General features: G+C 41.4%; 1 protein-coding gene across 1 annotated transcript; it reads left to right on the top strand.

The window, feature by feature from the left end:
- Positions 1-153: 153 nt before the first annotated feature.
- On the top strand, positions 154-12,122 carry LOC5519247. Its single transcript, XM_048733660.1, has 15 exons — positions 154-360; positions 2,125-2,395; positions 2,516-2,548; positions 2,619-2,657; positions 2,753-2,887; positions 3,885-3,970; positions 4,176-4,302; positions 4,895-4,936; positions 6,045-6,202; positions 6,459-6,521; positions 8,044-8,125; positions 8,322-8,447; positions 9,744-9,824; positions 10,499-10,759; positions 11,178-12,122. The coding sequence occupies exons 1-15, from the start codon at positions 256-258 to the stop codon at positions 11,492-11,494; spliced, it is 1,926 nt and encodes a 641-aa protein (XP_048589617.1). The 5' UTR covers positions 154-255; the 3' UTR covers positions 11,495-12,122.
- The last annotated feature ends 5,005 nt before the right edge of the window (positions 12,123-17,127 follow it).

Raw genomic sequence — 17,127 nt, forward strand, 5'->3', positions numbered from 1 at the left:
TAAAACAAAAACTATCATTCAACTCTTTTCTGTTGGTTTCAAGGGATCAGTGATTTCTCTTAGAGCTGCTTCCAAAGGCTAAACATTTAATCATTTCATCCCATTTTCATTGCATAGTCACATGTCATTGCTATTAATAAATCTAAAATACATTAATACGATTAAACAATTCGAGAAAGACCTTCGTCACCCTTGGTTGAATCGACATAGTTCTCTGAAATTTACTTCAGTTTGTAAATATATGTACTTGTTATAATGTTTACTCGACTCAATTCGATCTGTTTGCTGTTAGCATCACTGTTAAGCAGTTTCCTCGCGGTACATAACCTGAACAACTTCACTGATGACCCACAATTAAAGGTATGTTCTATAAGAAGACACAGATATAAAAGATCAACAAACGCAGTGTCATCAAACTTATTAATTAAGATGCGCCTACCTTACAAAACATCTTATTGTATCATCAAATTCTTAAAATTTGTAAATAGAATTGTGTTTAATCGACGTTGTTTAAACTTTGTGACAAGCTTTCAGATTTCTCATTTAGTCGATCTACATCCTTTTAAACAGCAACAGCAAGACATCTATCTAGAATTGTCTTTAAAAACGCACTCTAAAAATAATATCAATTTATAAAAAAATAGCGGCGATAAGACAACTTATTTTTAATATTACTTCTTGAATAAGGTTATTGTGGTTAATAGTGTTTAAATCATTGATGTAAAAAACCAACTTGTTTGTTTGGGAAATTCCAATCACTCTTGAATGTATATCCACTACTTACAACATTACCATGGCATTTGTCGTTAGAATTATGAATAGGCTATGGTAGTTTCGAAGCCCCAGGATGTAGCATATGCCAATTTTTCTTTAACGAGTATTTGGAGAAGAGGCAAAAGGTTACAAATAATCGATGTTGGTCTTTTGTAAAGCTTGACAAAACTTGCATTGAAAATTAGACAATATACATCGAAGATTCAACCGGGTAGATATTTTGTGTACATTATTTTCGCTGCTGTATAGTGCAGTCACCAATTTCTGATGAATCAATCGATTTGAAACACTTTTTACAAATTCCTATTTCCGTCTCATCCCTTTAGTGTGAATTAATTTATCACGGACTAAGTAAACTTGGCATTCGGAGCGGAAGCTACCGAGTCAAAATCTACCACACAAAATCCATCGCATGTATTTGAATGATCTATTAGCAATTATATACATTTGCTTAACCATTAACGGTAAAATTAAGTTAATCGAGACCCCATTAAGATTTTGCAAAAGACACAAAAATGAATAAATAAAATACTTTATAGCCTCGATAACTAGAGTTGCGTGTGGCTTTTATCGATTTTCAAAGGTTCCAAGAGTAATCGAGTTTCACCAACATATGCCAACGGAACGGAACAATTAAAATTGCTTTTGGTTCGAAACATTTTGAATTATCTTAAGCCGGAAGGTAATTGAAGGTCACTTAAAAGCGCGAGAACAGCGCACGCTGTTGTTCGTGCAAACTTGAGCATTTTATTCATTTTTCTTATCAATCGACGAGCAATCCAGCGTGTGAGCACGTATTCGAGGATTACGAGAAGACAAGACGACATATACATCTCATTTATTAACACCAATTGTTGTTGATTTGTTGTTTATGTTATCGTCGATTTAATTTGGCTGGTTTGATTTGATTTGTACAGGCGCGTACACAGAGGCGTGCAGGGTGCGCGCGCACTCCCCCTAGGCGGCCATACAATTCCTATGACTGCGCACCCCCCTCCCTGGGAACGCGCCTGTTGTAGTTGATGTTGGGTTGATTTGATTTGTTATTGATGTTGTCGTTTATTCGGTTTGTTGTTGATGTTGATGTTTATTTGATTTGTAGTTGATATTGTGGTTGATTTGATTTGTTGTTGATGTTGTCTTCGGTTTTGTTATTGATATCGTCATTGAATTGATTTGTTGTTGATGATGTCGTTGATTTGTTTGTAGTTGATATTGTCATCGATTTGTAGTTGATGTTGCCGTCGATTTGTTGTCAATGTTGTCGTTGATTTGATTTGTTGTTGATGTTGATGTCGTTGATAAGTTGTTGAGGCTGTTGTTGATTTGCCGCTGATATTTGTTTTCCAGGATGGGCCGGTTGTTGTCAGGGCAGAAGAAGGCAGCCCTCTTAGACTGCGGTGCACCTTCACTTCTGATGCGTTGCAGGATGTGTGGTTCAAAGACTACAAAATCCTTAACACGAGCAAATCAGAACATTTAATAGTCAAAAGAAGGAAAAAGAAAAACGGAAAAAGGATGTCAGTGCTTGTGTTCTCGGAAATCTCCCGCAGGGACAAAGGGTTGTATCTATGTGTACTCCAAAAGAAAGTACAAGCAGCCTGGAAAGTTACCATGACAGGTATGTTGCTTTCTTTATCCTTTCGCCCGTAAAAGTAAAAAAAAGAAGTGATGTTAGGCTCTAATGATAAGGCTCACTTGAGTAGAATCAATTTCTAACTACATCTTTACTTCCCCACAGATCAAGATGGCCGCCAGAACAGGAAGGCAAAAGGTGAAAAAGATGTGATGCTACTTCATATGTAGATAGTAAATCATTGATCTCTAACACGCCTTTTTGTCAGATCTGGATCCTCCATGTGGAAAGCCCAGAAGACAAAACTGTAAGTTACTTCCCTTATGTTTGGTTCACGCTATACACTAAACGTTACTAAAAACGTTACTCACTTGGGATGATTTCTTTTTTATCTCCGTTTAGTTACTCTCTGTGGGACATCTTTATTTCAAAACTGCTCATCGTTCCCTGCTGCCCCAAGCAACGTGAAGGCAAAAGTACTTATAACTAAGGATATGAAGCCACTGATTCGGTTAACGTGGGATCCGCCTGAAATAGGTATGTGTGAGTATCTTAGACTATGCCTTTTCCCAAACACTCTGGTTGGGCTTCCTGTGGAAGGTAGAAGTTTTAACGTCACTAGAAGCGATTTTCACGCTCTGTGGGGGGCCTTGTCCCAGGTTCGAGTCACGTACATGCACAGGAAACCCGTTACGAACGCCAGGGGCAAGCACTATAGATTACACATTTGATATTATCCGAAACAAATGCATGCGTAGCATTTATATTAAAATAATGCATTCCCTGACAGGCGCATACGAAGGGGAGGGGGGGGGGTGGATCGCAGGGTGCGTCCTCTACCCCACCCCTTGGTATTTTTTTAATAGATAGATAGATATAGTTTATTAGCAGCTTATACACACAAGTATATGGCTGTGACGCTACCAAACATCAATAAAAAATATATCTATATAAAAACAAGTATTATACAAAAGTCTACCTCTGCGCTGTTATAGGAGGATTTATAAGGTTCTGAAAAAGGAGGCTTTCATCAAATATATATTTTATCTGTTTACCCGTTTCCTTGCCATCTCATGTCGCTTACATTTAATCAGGAAGTGGAACTCGTCTTCGACCTCCCCTAAATTATTACACTGAGAACAAATTCTGTCCTCAGGCTTTCTATAGGGCTTAAGGTAGCGCCCAGTCTCGATTTCAAGTTGATGTACTACTAATCCTTAGGCGGGTGAGGGCTTTTTGGTCTCAAAATCGTATGTCGTTTTGAAAGCATTTTGGAGTAATTGAAATTCGATGTTTGGCAGCCTTTGATTTAAAAGCACTCCATCCTACTGCAAGGCATCGTTTGCAAAATGTTGGTGAGGGTTTCGCCCCAATCCTCACGAAGGGACAATTGGATTTTTTTAGCCAATGAGACTTATAATAATCCATATGATACCTATCACTGCAACCCCCACCCCCCCCCCCCCCCCCCTTCCCCCTCAGCCAATCCTGGGTACGCGCCTGCAGCCTGATACACATTCATTGTATTTTTTAGGCAAAGCAGACTTGTGGGGTTATGAAGTTAATATCGTCAGCAATTATAATCACGCAGGGCACCAGGAGTGTTATCAGATCAACTCGGTAAGTATTTGTCATATAAAGAATACTTGAATGTGCTAGGCTACCAATAGATCAAGATATGTTTTCCTTCAAGCGATGTCACGTTTAAACCAAAAGCAGTGCTTTTTGGAATCACGGGCGTTGATGATGCCAAGCCGAATCTCATCTTCAGCGACTGCGAATGAAACGAATTCACGTTTTAATCGATTTTGTTTTTGTGTCCTAGGTATCTATCACAGAATTCAATTTTTCTGGTTTGAACTACGAATCTGAATACGAAGTTCGTGTTCAGAGCTTGCCGGCGTACGACCGGAATCAAAAGAGAAACCTAAAGAAAGTCTATTTGTATTTGGGTAGGTGCTTTTAAGGCGGCTTCTTTTATCACAATGTAACACTCCTCACCGCTGTCCTGATTCCTGGGTTTTCCCTATAAAAACGGTTAGTTGGTCGACATTATGTCACATTAAGAAAATACCAAGTGTGAAAAAGTATCCATGTCAATGGTTGATTTGAGGTGCTTTTACGATATCATTTTCATAGAATTTGTTAAATGAAGTATGGAAATTTGTTTTTATAGATTGTGATTTCGTGATTTCATCTCGTAATTTGACAACGCCCTACTATCCGCCCAATAACACACCTCACCTCACCCAACAACATGATATCTTGTAAAAAAAGGCGGACGATGCAAGAAGGAAACAAACCATTGAGACATTAGTTGTATATATTTCTTATATTTACATATTAAAGGAGCGTAGCCAGGGGAGTGGCCCAGGGGGCCCGGCCCACCCCTTATAGCAGCCAAAAATACAGTGAATGTTGAGACATTATCGAAACACCGGAGAAAATGTCTTGAAAGGGCCATTTTTAAGGGCCCCCTCCTGTTAAAAATCCTGGCTACGCCGCTGTATTATATTATTATAACATGCATTATCGCACTTTCAGACACGTGCAAGTTTGACGCGTGGAAAGACCTGGAGGTTTGCTGTAAGTATCGGTACTAGCACTGATATCAAACTACTGTCAGCTTATATAACTAGTCAATCTTATGCTGTAAGTATCGGTACTAGCACTGATATCAAACTACTGTCAGCTTATATCTGTTATATAACTGGTCAATCTTATGTTGTAAGTATCGGTACTAGCACTGATATCAAACTACTGTCAGCTTATATCTGTTATATAACTGGTCAATCTTATTCAGTGACTTCAAAAGTAATCAAATCAAATTCTTGAATTCCACTGTCACGCACTTTGTGTAGAGCAGTGTGTCACTATGGCGTAGTGTGTGACTGTGGCGTAGTGCGTGACTGTGGCGTAGTGTGTGACTGTGGTGTAGTCCGTGACTGTGGCGTAGTGTGTGACTGTGGCGTAGTCCGTGACTGTGGCTTAGTATGACTGTGGCGTAGTGCGTGACATTTGTGTAGTGTGTGACTGTGGCGTAGTGTGTGACTGTGGCTTAGTATGACTGTGGCGTAGTGCGTGACTTTTGTGTAGTGTTTGACTGTGGCATAGTGTGTGACTTTTTTGTAGTGTGTGACTGTGGCGTAGTGTGACTGTGGCTTAGTGTGACTATGGCGTAGTGCCTGACTTTTGCGTGGTGCGTGACTGTGGCGTTGCGCGTGACTTTTACATAGTGTGTGACTGTGGCCGGGTAGTGGGAGACGACTGTGACGTATAGTTGCGTGAGTGTGGCGTAGTGTTTGACTGCGTGTTTGACTAGTGTTTGATTCCGTAGCGAAGATGCCACGGAAGCAAGATAGTCATGGTAAGCAGAAGATGTCATGATTTCTGACGCTTTACCGTGAACCTTGGCGTACAGTTGCGTGACTAAGGCGTAGTGCGTGATCGTGTGACAAATGTAACTCTTAGGTCTTGTTTTTTTCCCTACCATTCTGGAATAGGAATAGTTGGTAGAGAATATTCAGAATGGCAATCGAGTCATTCTGCTACAGAGAGCATAATGGGTGGAATGGCCTTCATTCCAATACGCGAACGCGAGATAAACGAACGCGCGCTTTATCTATTCTATTCATTCTTATTCCGGAATCACGAGTAAAAAAACGCGCCCTTACATCATGTCTCGTCCTTACAGGTATCGTCACCAATATGTCAGCTCAGTATAACAAGTCAAGCGGATCGATAGAAGTGACATGGGATACATGGTGTAACAAAGAAAGTCTTGCGGGGGCCGAGATCCTATGGGCTAGTATACAGGACACGCAAAAATGCCACGGAAGTAAGATAGTCATGGTAAGCAGAAGATGGTCACGAATTCTGACGCTTTACCGTGAACCTTAGAATACAGTTTAAAATTGCGGATTCAAGTTTTATCTAAACGCCTTGCTCAAAACGTAGCTGTTTTGTTGATGTTTCAAGCGTTAGCATCGCCATATATGGTTCTCTTTCCTTCTTCCCCTCGCGTCGATTGTTCCCCCACCTATTCACACACCTATTCTATGAAACTGTAAATATTCACATAATCATACACTACGTTTTTTTTTTTCAGAAATCGACAAACTGTGCCATCAAGCTTCCGAAACATTGCCAACAGTTTAACTACTCTGTGCGCGTAAGTTGAAAAAATAGGTAGCGGCATATCATTTTGCAAGCTCTTGCTTTTGGTTATCTGATACTGATTAGCTCTAACAATAGCCAGTCGGGAAAAGGCTTACTTGTATTTACCCTCACTCATAGTACCTATATCACGTTGTACGCTCCTAGTAATGGGTTCACTCATAGTACCTTTATCACAGTTGTACGATCCTAGTGATTAGTTCACTCATAGTACCTATATCACAGTTGTACGATCCTAGTGATTAGTTCACTCATAGTACATATATCGCTGTTGTACCCACCAAGTGATGAGGCTCACTCATAGTACCTATATCACTGTTGTACCGACCAAGTGATGGGCTCACTCGTAATACCTATATCACTGTTGTACCGACCAAGTGATGGGCTCACTCGTAATACCTATATCACGTTGTACCCACCAAGTGATGGGCTCACTCATAGTACCTATATCACTGTTGTACCCACCAAGTGATGAGGCTCACTCATAGTACCTATATCACTGTTGTACCCACCAAGTGATGAGGCTCACTCATAGTACCTATATCACTGTTGTACCGACCAAGTGATGGGCTCACTCGTAATACCTATATCACGTTGTACACTTCTAGTCATGGGCTCACTCATATCACTGTTGTACCCACCAAGTGATGAGGCTCACTCATAGTACCTATATCACTGTTGTACCGACCAAGTGATGGGCTCACTCGTAATACCTATATCGTTGTACACTTCTAGTCATGGGCTCACTCGTAATACCTATATCACGTTGTACACTTCTAGTCATGGGCTCACTCATATCACAGTTGTACCCACCAAGTGATGAGGCTCACTCATAGTACCTATATCACTGTTGTACCGGCCAAGTGATGGGCTCACTCGTAATACCTATATCGTTGTACACTTCTAGTCATGGGCTCACTCATATCACAGTTGTACCCACCAAGTGATGAGGCTCATTCATAGTACCTATATCACTGTTGTACCGACCAAGTGATGGGCTCACTCATAGTACCTATATCACTGTTGTACCGACCAAGTGATGGGCTCACTCGTAATACCTATATCGTTGTACACTTCTAGTCATGGGCTCACTCATATCACAGTTGTACCCACCAAGTGATGAGGCTCATTCATAGTACCTATATCACTGTTGTACCGACCAAGTGATGGGCTCACTCATAGTACCTATATCACTGTTGTACCGACCAAGTGATGGGCTCACTCGTAATACCTATATCACGTTGTACACTTCTAGTCATGGGCTCACTCATATCACAGTTGTACCCACCAAGTGATGGGCTCACTCATAGTACCTATATCACTGTTGTACCGACCAAGTGATGGGGCTCACTCATAGTACCTTTCACAGTTGTACGGCCCTAGAGGTGGGCTCCTATTGTCGTCCTATGACGTCCAACTGCTAATAACTTTGGACATATCTCGTTACTTTTATCGCCTACGGCTACTTACGCTATATCTTGTAGACATTTCTTTTTTGTCTTGTTCTGTATTTGCAGGCTTACGGTGTCACCCATGACAACAAGACAACTATCCACGACCAACGTGTCTTCGTCAATATTCCTCCAACAGTTCTCACAGGTAATGCAAGTTATTTCTGGCGTTGGATGGTCACAACAGACCAAAACATCAAGGTTGTTAAAGATCACTCTCTAATGTACCGCTATCTTAATTACCAACTATAATTACCACTATCATTCATCATCATCTTAATCATGACCATCATCGTGGTCCTAATCATTATGAGCTTGTAATTTATTACTCTTGCGCAATCTAGTTGTTTCTACCGCCGAACCAGACACGAATACCCCGCACATAATAGCGATACTCGCTGGAGGAATAGCAGGAGTGGTAATGGCGCTAGCCTTGGTGTACTTCATTTACAAGAAGTACTACAATATCAGTACGTACCGAAAATAGTCAATCATTAAACACACATGTAATGAGTACAGTGGCGCATTATGGGCCCAAACTACAATACAAACATATGCCAATCAGGTTTTAAAATAGTCAGATACTCGAACATTAATGGGAATTCATCGGCCGTGTTAGTTACTCGCATGCTTGCATGCACGCGCGCACTTCAGCCGTGCTGTCTTGCATATTTTGCGTTAATGTGGTAGAATGCCGTTATGAAACTTATCAAACAGACAACTAGCACAGAGCAGGCTTGAATTTACCCATGAATCATTGCTTAAAGCCGCATTGTCACCAGTTTACTTCAGGAGGTCCGACGGAAACCTCAACCGTGAAAATACAAAAGAATCTATTGAAATCCGAGATATTAAACAGACCATCCGCCTTAAATTATCAATCACATCCTAAAAGAAACTTCTAATAAACAAACTTTCAATATTTTGAAATATTTTTCGCATTTTCCGTTAAAAATCATCGGAGATTGCTACGTAATCGACCGGAAGTAAACTGGTGACAATGCGGCTTTAAGAGTCATTTTTTGAATAGTGATTTCATGCTTCCAATAATGTTTCCATTTTTTTTTTCAAAACCAAAATGCCTGAGGTCTCACAAGAAAAAAACAACAACAACCCCCATTTTGGGGGTCTGGTACCGAGGAAACTTAATTTCTTTTCAGGGACCTTCTCAACTAACTAAAGATGGTCCAGTTACTGTTTTTCTCTTCTTGTTACAAGTCGTAAAGTTTACGAAGCCCCTGGGGTACGCTCACCTAAAAAATTATACAAGAATCATGCAGATTTTCCAAATAAGGAATATATTAGTTTCCTTGTATGGAAGTGACCGCGTTTGGAAAAAACGATAATTTTGGGCTCAATTTTCTTGATTTGGAAAGTTGAGTGACCGTATGCTAGCCAAAAAACATTTTGTGGCCTAAATAGTTATAAGCAACCACACGAATAGCCATTCATATAGGCCTTCGATTATGTTATTACGGTAATATACACCTATTTAAAAAAAGGTTTACTCGAGAATCCATGTGTCGTAACCCGCGGTGGTTCATGGGCAGCGTTTAAACGGCTGAATCCTTGTATCTGCAAGCCATGCGTGAATGTTCATAAGGACATAAACAAGAACTCGGTTTTTAAAACCTGTATTTGTATTTTTTTTTTACCTTTATTTGACTATTCTACCCATAAAGCACTGCGGGGTACGATTCACAGATTCTCGGAGTCCAACCTTATTTGAAATAGGTGTATAAAGTTACTTATCTTCTCTGCTATAGTTTATATTGAGCTTCCTGGAGGCCAGGATTACAATAATCCCCATCAAGAAGAGTTAGAAGATAACCTTATCCATAATCATGGTAAGCAAATATTCTTTTAGAGTGATACACTCGCACGCGCATGTCACCTGTTGGGCACCCTGTGTAGGAGTGACGAGGAATGTCAAGAGGAAATGAAGATAACACGTAAAGTTTAAGATAACTTTTTTTGTGAAATTACCACTTATCAAAGTCAAACAAGTGGAACTGTTAAGAGACCGACAAATCGCACATGACAAGCCCGCATGTGAGCATGGTTACCATGTCTTTTTTTGCGGAAAAAAAAACACTAGAGCAAAGTTCACGATAATTAACATATAACAGATATCCAAAAAATATTTTACACTCTCCGACTCTGTCATTCTCCTCTTTTGTTATTCTCCTTTTCATTTTCTGAACAAATTACACAAAAAGAACCATCCCAAAACATAGCTTTATATTTAGCCTTCCAAATCCAATCGCTACAAATACCAAGCCGACACAAATTGACTTTTTAAACGGACTGACAGAGCCTCTTAAATAAAAAAAGAATATGCTCCAACAGTGCCGTAGCTTGAGGTGGGGCACTGGGGGTATGTCCCCCCCCCCCCCCCCCCCCCGCACAATATCCAATCTCGGCCAATAAATGTACAGGATAAACAAAAAATAAAAAGTCGCATTTATCTCGCTAGAGTCAATTGATTCGAGATTCTTTAATGATCTTCTGCGTTCTCTAGCCCCTCTGCGTCGCGTGTTTCTTCAACACACGCCGTGCTGTGAGAAGTGCGACTGTGTCATCACGTGTATGGGCATGATGCTAAACTCAACCGGCCTCGTAAACGCGCGCGCGGATCTCTGGTGCCAACAGGAGATCACGCGTGGTGTCACAAACTGGTACGAGGCGGAAGTGCGACAGGCAGACTGCGTAGTGGTCATTGCTAGCAGAAAAACACCACGTGACGCACAGCTTAACGCAAGGCGCACTGATCAGGAGGACCGTAAGTCACGTAATCTTTACAGGCATCGGTAATTGTGTAATCATACGCAATATATCAACTATTCTCTAGTAAAATGTCATTAAAGGGGTTTTAGATAATCTAGCGCCCACGCCGGCCTGCTGATTTTCTCCGGCATTTTTCCTTCCTAAAAAGGAGTGTAAGAGCCTAAACGCGCACGAGCGAACATTCTGCTGTCGGCACCGTGGATCTCAATATGGTGATTTACATCCACGACGCTGCCAACAAAACGCTGGCTAGCTAAATGCGCTTGGGTCCTAGTGAGAGCCAGAACTTAATACTCCATGTCCTCGTCCCCTTATGGATGAGTGCTTGCAATCAAACTTTGGCACGGCCGGCGTCCTGCTGCATGCGTCGTGGATATAACTCACCCTAATTCTTAATTGACGTTGTCTTCCAGCTCGCCTGACGATAATGCAACTCAACCTGATACGCGGAGAGCTCTTCCATCATCCGAACTCCACGAAGTTCCTACCCTCATACTTCATGTACAACGGCGCCGAGAATAACGTGCCTCAATTCCTCAAAAATCGTGTGATTTTCGAGTTACCAGGAGATTTAAATCGTCTGATGTACAACGTACTAAACATAGAAAAATATCAGCCCCGTCTATCCCGCAAGATCTTATTGCTAGGTGGCGAGGGACACCCTTACGAGAAGGCGAAGGAGGATCTAGAAATAGCTATTGCCAGCGCTGAGACTGAGCATAGCTTTTAAGAAATGGTCAGCCATTACAAGTATTATAAATGTGCACATATGCACACTGAATGATAGCTACTGACGGAAGCACATGGCAAAATATGTACTCTCTGATGTCATCCGACGAGTGCCATGAGATGGCAGACTTTCAGCATGTCATCTAACTAGGGTAAACAGAACAAAATGAACAGCTTTCTACCGAGGAATGCACGCAGAATTGGCGACACACTAGCTGATCATTTGACTTTTGAGTGGCAAATTCAAGCAAAAATAAACACAGAATAAACTGCGCCCGTCAAGGTCCAGATAATGACGAAAAAAAAACGAATAGGCCATTTCTGACATTCTGGCTTATTTGAAAAAGTTGCTTTTTGTTGTTGTTATTTTGCTGCTAAAAGCATGGGCGTGCTAGCTTGCTGCCCAAAAAGTCACGTGATCTGCAAGTAGTATTGGACTTGGCGGTTCCGACGCATTTCGGTAAAAATGCGTTAGAACCAAGCCAAGTCTATACTACTCACCAGAGGACGGATTCCATAATATGGTAACAGTATATGTTGTTTTCATATTTTTTAATAAATTAGTGGATTCCATAATATGGTAACAGTATATGTTGTTTTCATATTTTTGAATAAATTAGTGGATTCCATAATGTGGTAACAGAATATGAATAGATTAGTGGAAACTATACATTTTTTTTCGACTTTCGCACCCTAAGAGGCGAAGCCTCACTTCAAGTACCAGAGTCGCGTGCCGACGACCACGTAGGAGGTGAGGCTATTTCGCCTCGCAGGGTGTGAAAATCTTGGTTACCGGGCCATGGCACCATATGTTGGCACTATATAATGGTTTCCGCGCCATGGCATCATGTGTTGGTACTATATAATGGTTACCGCGTCATGGGATCATGTGTTGGTACTATATAATTGCTACCGCGCCATGGGATCTTGTGTTGGCACTATATAATGGTTACCGCGTCATGGCATCGTGTGTTGGTACTATACAATGGTTACCGCGCCATGGCATCATGTGTTGGCACTATATAATGGTTACCGTGCCATGGTATCATGTGTTGGCACTATATAATGGTTACCGCGCCATGGCATCATGTGTTGGTACTATATAATGGTTACCGCGTCATGGGATCATGTGTTGGTACTATATAATTGCTACCGCGCCATGGGATCTTGTGTTGGCACTATATAATGGTTACCGCGTCATGGCATCGTGTGTTGGTACTATACAATGGTTACCGCGCCATGGCATCATGTGTTGGCACTATATAATGGTTACCGCGCCATGGTATCATGTGTTGGCCTTATATAATGGTTACCGCGCCATGGCATCATGTGTTGGTACTATATAATGGTTACCGCGCCATGGTATCATGTGTTGGCACTATAATATAATGGTTACCGCGCCATGGCATCATGTGTTGGTACTATTTAATGGTTACCGCGCCATGGCATCATGTGTTGGCACTATATAATGGTTACCGCGCCATGGAATCTTGTGTTGGCATTATATAATGGTTACCGCGCCATGGCATCATGTGTTGGCACTATATAATGGTTACCGCGCCATGGCATCATGTGTTGGCACTATATAATGGTTACCGCGCCATGGCATCATGTGTTGGCACTATATAATGGTTACCGCGCCATGGCATAATGTGTTGGCACTATATAATGGTCACCGCGCCATGGCATCATGTGTTGGTATTATATAATCGTTACCGCGCCATGGCATCATGTGTTGGTACTATATAATGGTTACCGCGCCATGGCATAATGTGTTGGCACTATATAATGGTTACCGCGCCATGGCATCATGTGTTGGCACTATATAATGGTTACCGCGCCATGGAATCTTGTGTTGGCATTTTATAATGGTTACCGCGCCATGGTTCATGTGTTGGTACTATATAATGGTTACCGCGCCATGGCATAATGTGTTGGCACTATATAATGGTTACCGCGCCATGGGATCTTGTGTTGGTACTATATAATGGTTACCGCGCCATGGCATCATGTTTTGGCACTATATAATGGTTACCGCGCCATGGTATCATGTGTTGGCACTATATAATGGTTACCGCGCTGGTTTCATTTTATGATACTGTTCTATGGTTACGGCTGTTGCGTGACATCCTTGGAAAAACAGGAAGTCAAGTTATTATATAGGGGGTTCCCCGCTGACAAAGCGTGTCTAATGACTTGGACTAGAGGTTTCTAGTTGTGTTTATTATAGTAACGAGCATAGCAACGCGATAATGGTTCCCGTTCCCGAGTCGTTTCTGTTAATATCAAGCCTTATCGGAACGCCTATCTTATAGAATATAAGCGGACGTTTACGACTTCATTTGGAGAAGGAGAAGCGATCGTGAGCAATATTGAGTTAGGGCAACAGTGTGTCACAGCTTTCGTAGCGCGGGTCACGTTACGAAATCCCAGCTTGCATTTTCGCCAAAGTTCTTTCTTGGCAAGAAAAACTAGCTGATGAACTACACAAGCCAGTAAAAAAGAAATTCACCCGACGGCGTGTTATAGTTAATCATACAGATGAGATATAGTGTTCCGATTTAGTTGAGATGCAAAAGTAAAGCAAATGGAATTATGGGTTTCGATACCTTCTCATGGTTTTAGACGTATTTTGATAAAGTAAGTAAGTATCATACCGATAAAAGAGGTGAAACTGTAGCTGGCTCATTCAAAACAATATTCAAGGAAGGAAGAAAACCAGAGTATTTATGGGTTGATAAGAGTAAAGAATTCTATAACAAACACCTGAAAGCCCTGTTGGAGAAAAATGGTATACAAATATATTCAACTGTAAACGAATGGAACAATTAAAACCAAAATGTGGGGACAGTTTACTGTCCAAGGTAATACGCAATATTTAGAAATGCTACCTAAGATTTTTAAGCAGCATAACAACACCAAACACTCGAGCATTAAGATGACTCCTGTAGAAGCTAGCAAAAAGAAGAATGAAGGTTTAGTATATTTCAGTCTATATGGTAACATGGAGAAATCAAAACAAGAACCTCAAATCAAAATAGGTGACAAGCTTAGGATAAGTAAATACATACGTAATGTGTCCGACAAGGGTTATACACCGAATTGGACTGAGGAAGTTTTTATAGTCGATAAAATACAATACAGTAACCCAATCACGTATAAAATCAAGGATCTAAATAATGAAGACATGCAAGGTAGTTTCTATAAGCCTGAATTATTAAAAGCCAAGCAGGATGCTTTCCGCATTGATAAAGCCATTCGTAGAGATTATAAAAAAAAGCAAGCTTTGGTAAAGTGGAAGGGGTACAGTGACGAAAGCCAAAAGAGGACGAGGACGCCCACCCATATATAAGACTGAGGAGGACAGAGCGAGAGCTATAAAAGAATCCAAGACTAGGTACATGCCGAATAAAGAGTGGTACTGCCCAATATGTGGAAACGGTAAAAACTACACGGTAGCAGGGAAGACATGCCAACTTAAGACTAAGAAGCAACGGAGGAACCAAAACACAAGCAACATAACCGATGTGACCACCCAGACACTCTAGAAAAATTAAAAACATATAGAAGCATACAATCCGACGGGTTCGTCACGGACAACTCGGATTTAAAGAAAGTGCGTTCGTACACTTAAAAATAAAATATATAGTAAGTGTATATATGAGCGACTCACAGAAAATATCTAACCCTAATATAGACATGAATGAGAGAGACCTCAATAAACTGAGCAAGTCTGAACTTATCGGTTAACTGCTAACGCTACAGGAGACGAAGCCTGTACCAGCACCTAGGTATCGCAAGACAAGACCACCAGTACCCACACCACCAACGAGCGTCAAGCGGATGGCGCAGGAGTACGAGGACAACACAATACCACCACCACCAGAGTTCCAAGACAGGCCAGTTCCTACACCTAGGGCTCGTAGGCCAGTGCCGACACCTAGAACTAAGAAAGTGCAGACGAGGCGTGCCTGGATGCCAACCTGATGATGGTAAATCTTACACTGGAGCCTACCAAAAACATACCGACTGTGGGTGTGCCTATAAAGTAGTCTGCACCTATGATGACAAGTATACAAAGCAAACGCAGATTTACAGAGGTGAAAAGGCCGTGTACAAGTTCATGGAGAAGATGCTACAAGAAGTCAAATACTGTAAGAACATAATGAGGAAGCACTTCAATAAAGCACTAAAAATGTCAAAGCATGATGAGGACCAATTCCAAAAAGCCCAAGAGTCCCACATATGTAACAAGGAATACACTAAGAAGGACACTCGAGTTCGAGACCACTGCCACATAACTGGTAAGTACAGAGGCTCGGCACACCAAGAGTGCAATCTGAAACTTAGAATCGATCCTGAAGAGATAAAGGTACCCGTCATATTTCACAACCTAAGAGGCTACGACAGCCATTTCATAATGCAGGAAATCGGAGCCATTGTAAAGAAGCACACATACGTGAACAGTAAGGATGAGGAGAAGCAAATGAACATCAATGCTATACCGAATAACATGGAGAAGTACATGGCCTTCATGCTCGGCAACCACCTCAAGTTCATCGACAGCTTCCAGTTTATGAGTTCCAGCCTTGAGAGATTGGTAGGCAACCTACCTAGGGAGTCATTGAAATACACCTCTCAGAGGTTTAAAGGTAAGAGACTCGACCTTATGGCTAGAGAGAGTATACCCATACGACTACATGGACAGCTTTGAGAGCTTCAACTACAAGCTACCGGAGAAGGAGGACTTTTATAGCACCATGTTCGATCAACACATCTCAAAGGACGAGTACAAACGTGCTAGAACCGTGTGGAAAAAGTTTAAGCTTAAACTCATGGGCGACTTACCACGACCTATACCTTGCGTCTGACATATTACTGCTGGCTGATGTGTTTGAGAACTTTAGGAAGACGTGCCTAGAATACTATAAGTTAGATCCATGCAACTACTTCACATCCCCCGGTCTATCATGGGACGCCATGCTAAAAATGACCGACATTAAACTGGAACTCATGACAGACATTGACATGTTCCAATTCATCGAGAAGGATATGCGCGGTGGTATATCATAAATACCCAACAGATACAGCAAGGCCAACGATAAGTACATGGAATCATACGACAAGACGGCGTCTTCAAAGTATGTTATGTACTTGGATGCAAACAACTTGTACGGATGGGCTATGAGTCAGTTTTACCAACTGGTGGTTTTAGATGGATGACAGAAAAGAACATCAACAAGCTAAACCTACCTAAGTACGAAGAGAATAGTAAAAAGGGGTTGATACTAGAAGTCGACCTAGAGTACCCCAAAAGCCTCCACAACCTCCACAACGACTACCCACTAGCCGCTGAAAGAGTGAATGTATCAAAAGACATGCTGTCCGACTACTACAGCAAAATAGCAGCCACACAAACAGGTCTAGTCTCAAAACTGATCCCAACCTTAAAAGACAAAGAGAAGTACGTACTACACTACAGAAACCTCCAGCTATACACTAGGCCTAAAAGTAACTAAAGTCCACCGAGTCTTAGAGTTCGACCAATCACCATTGCTAAAGCAGTATATAGACTTTAACACTGAAAAACGTAAGAACGCCAAAAACTCATTCGAAAAAGACTTCTTTAAACTG

The sequence above is a fragment of the Nematostella vectensis genome, chromosome 10 (assembly GCF_932526225.1).
Source record: "Nematostella vectensis chromosome 10, jaNemVect1.1, whole genome shotgun sequence".
Lineage (NCBI taxonomy): Eukaryota > Metazoa > Cnidaria > Anthozoa > Actiniaria > Edwardsiidae > Nematostella > Nematostella vectensis.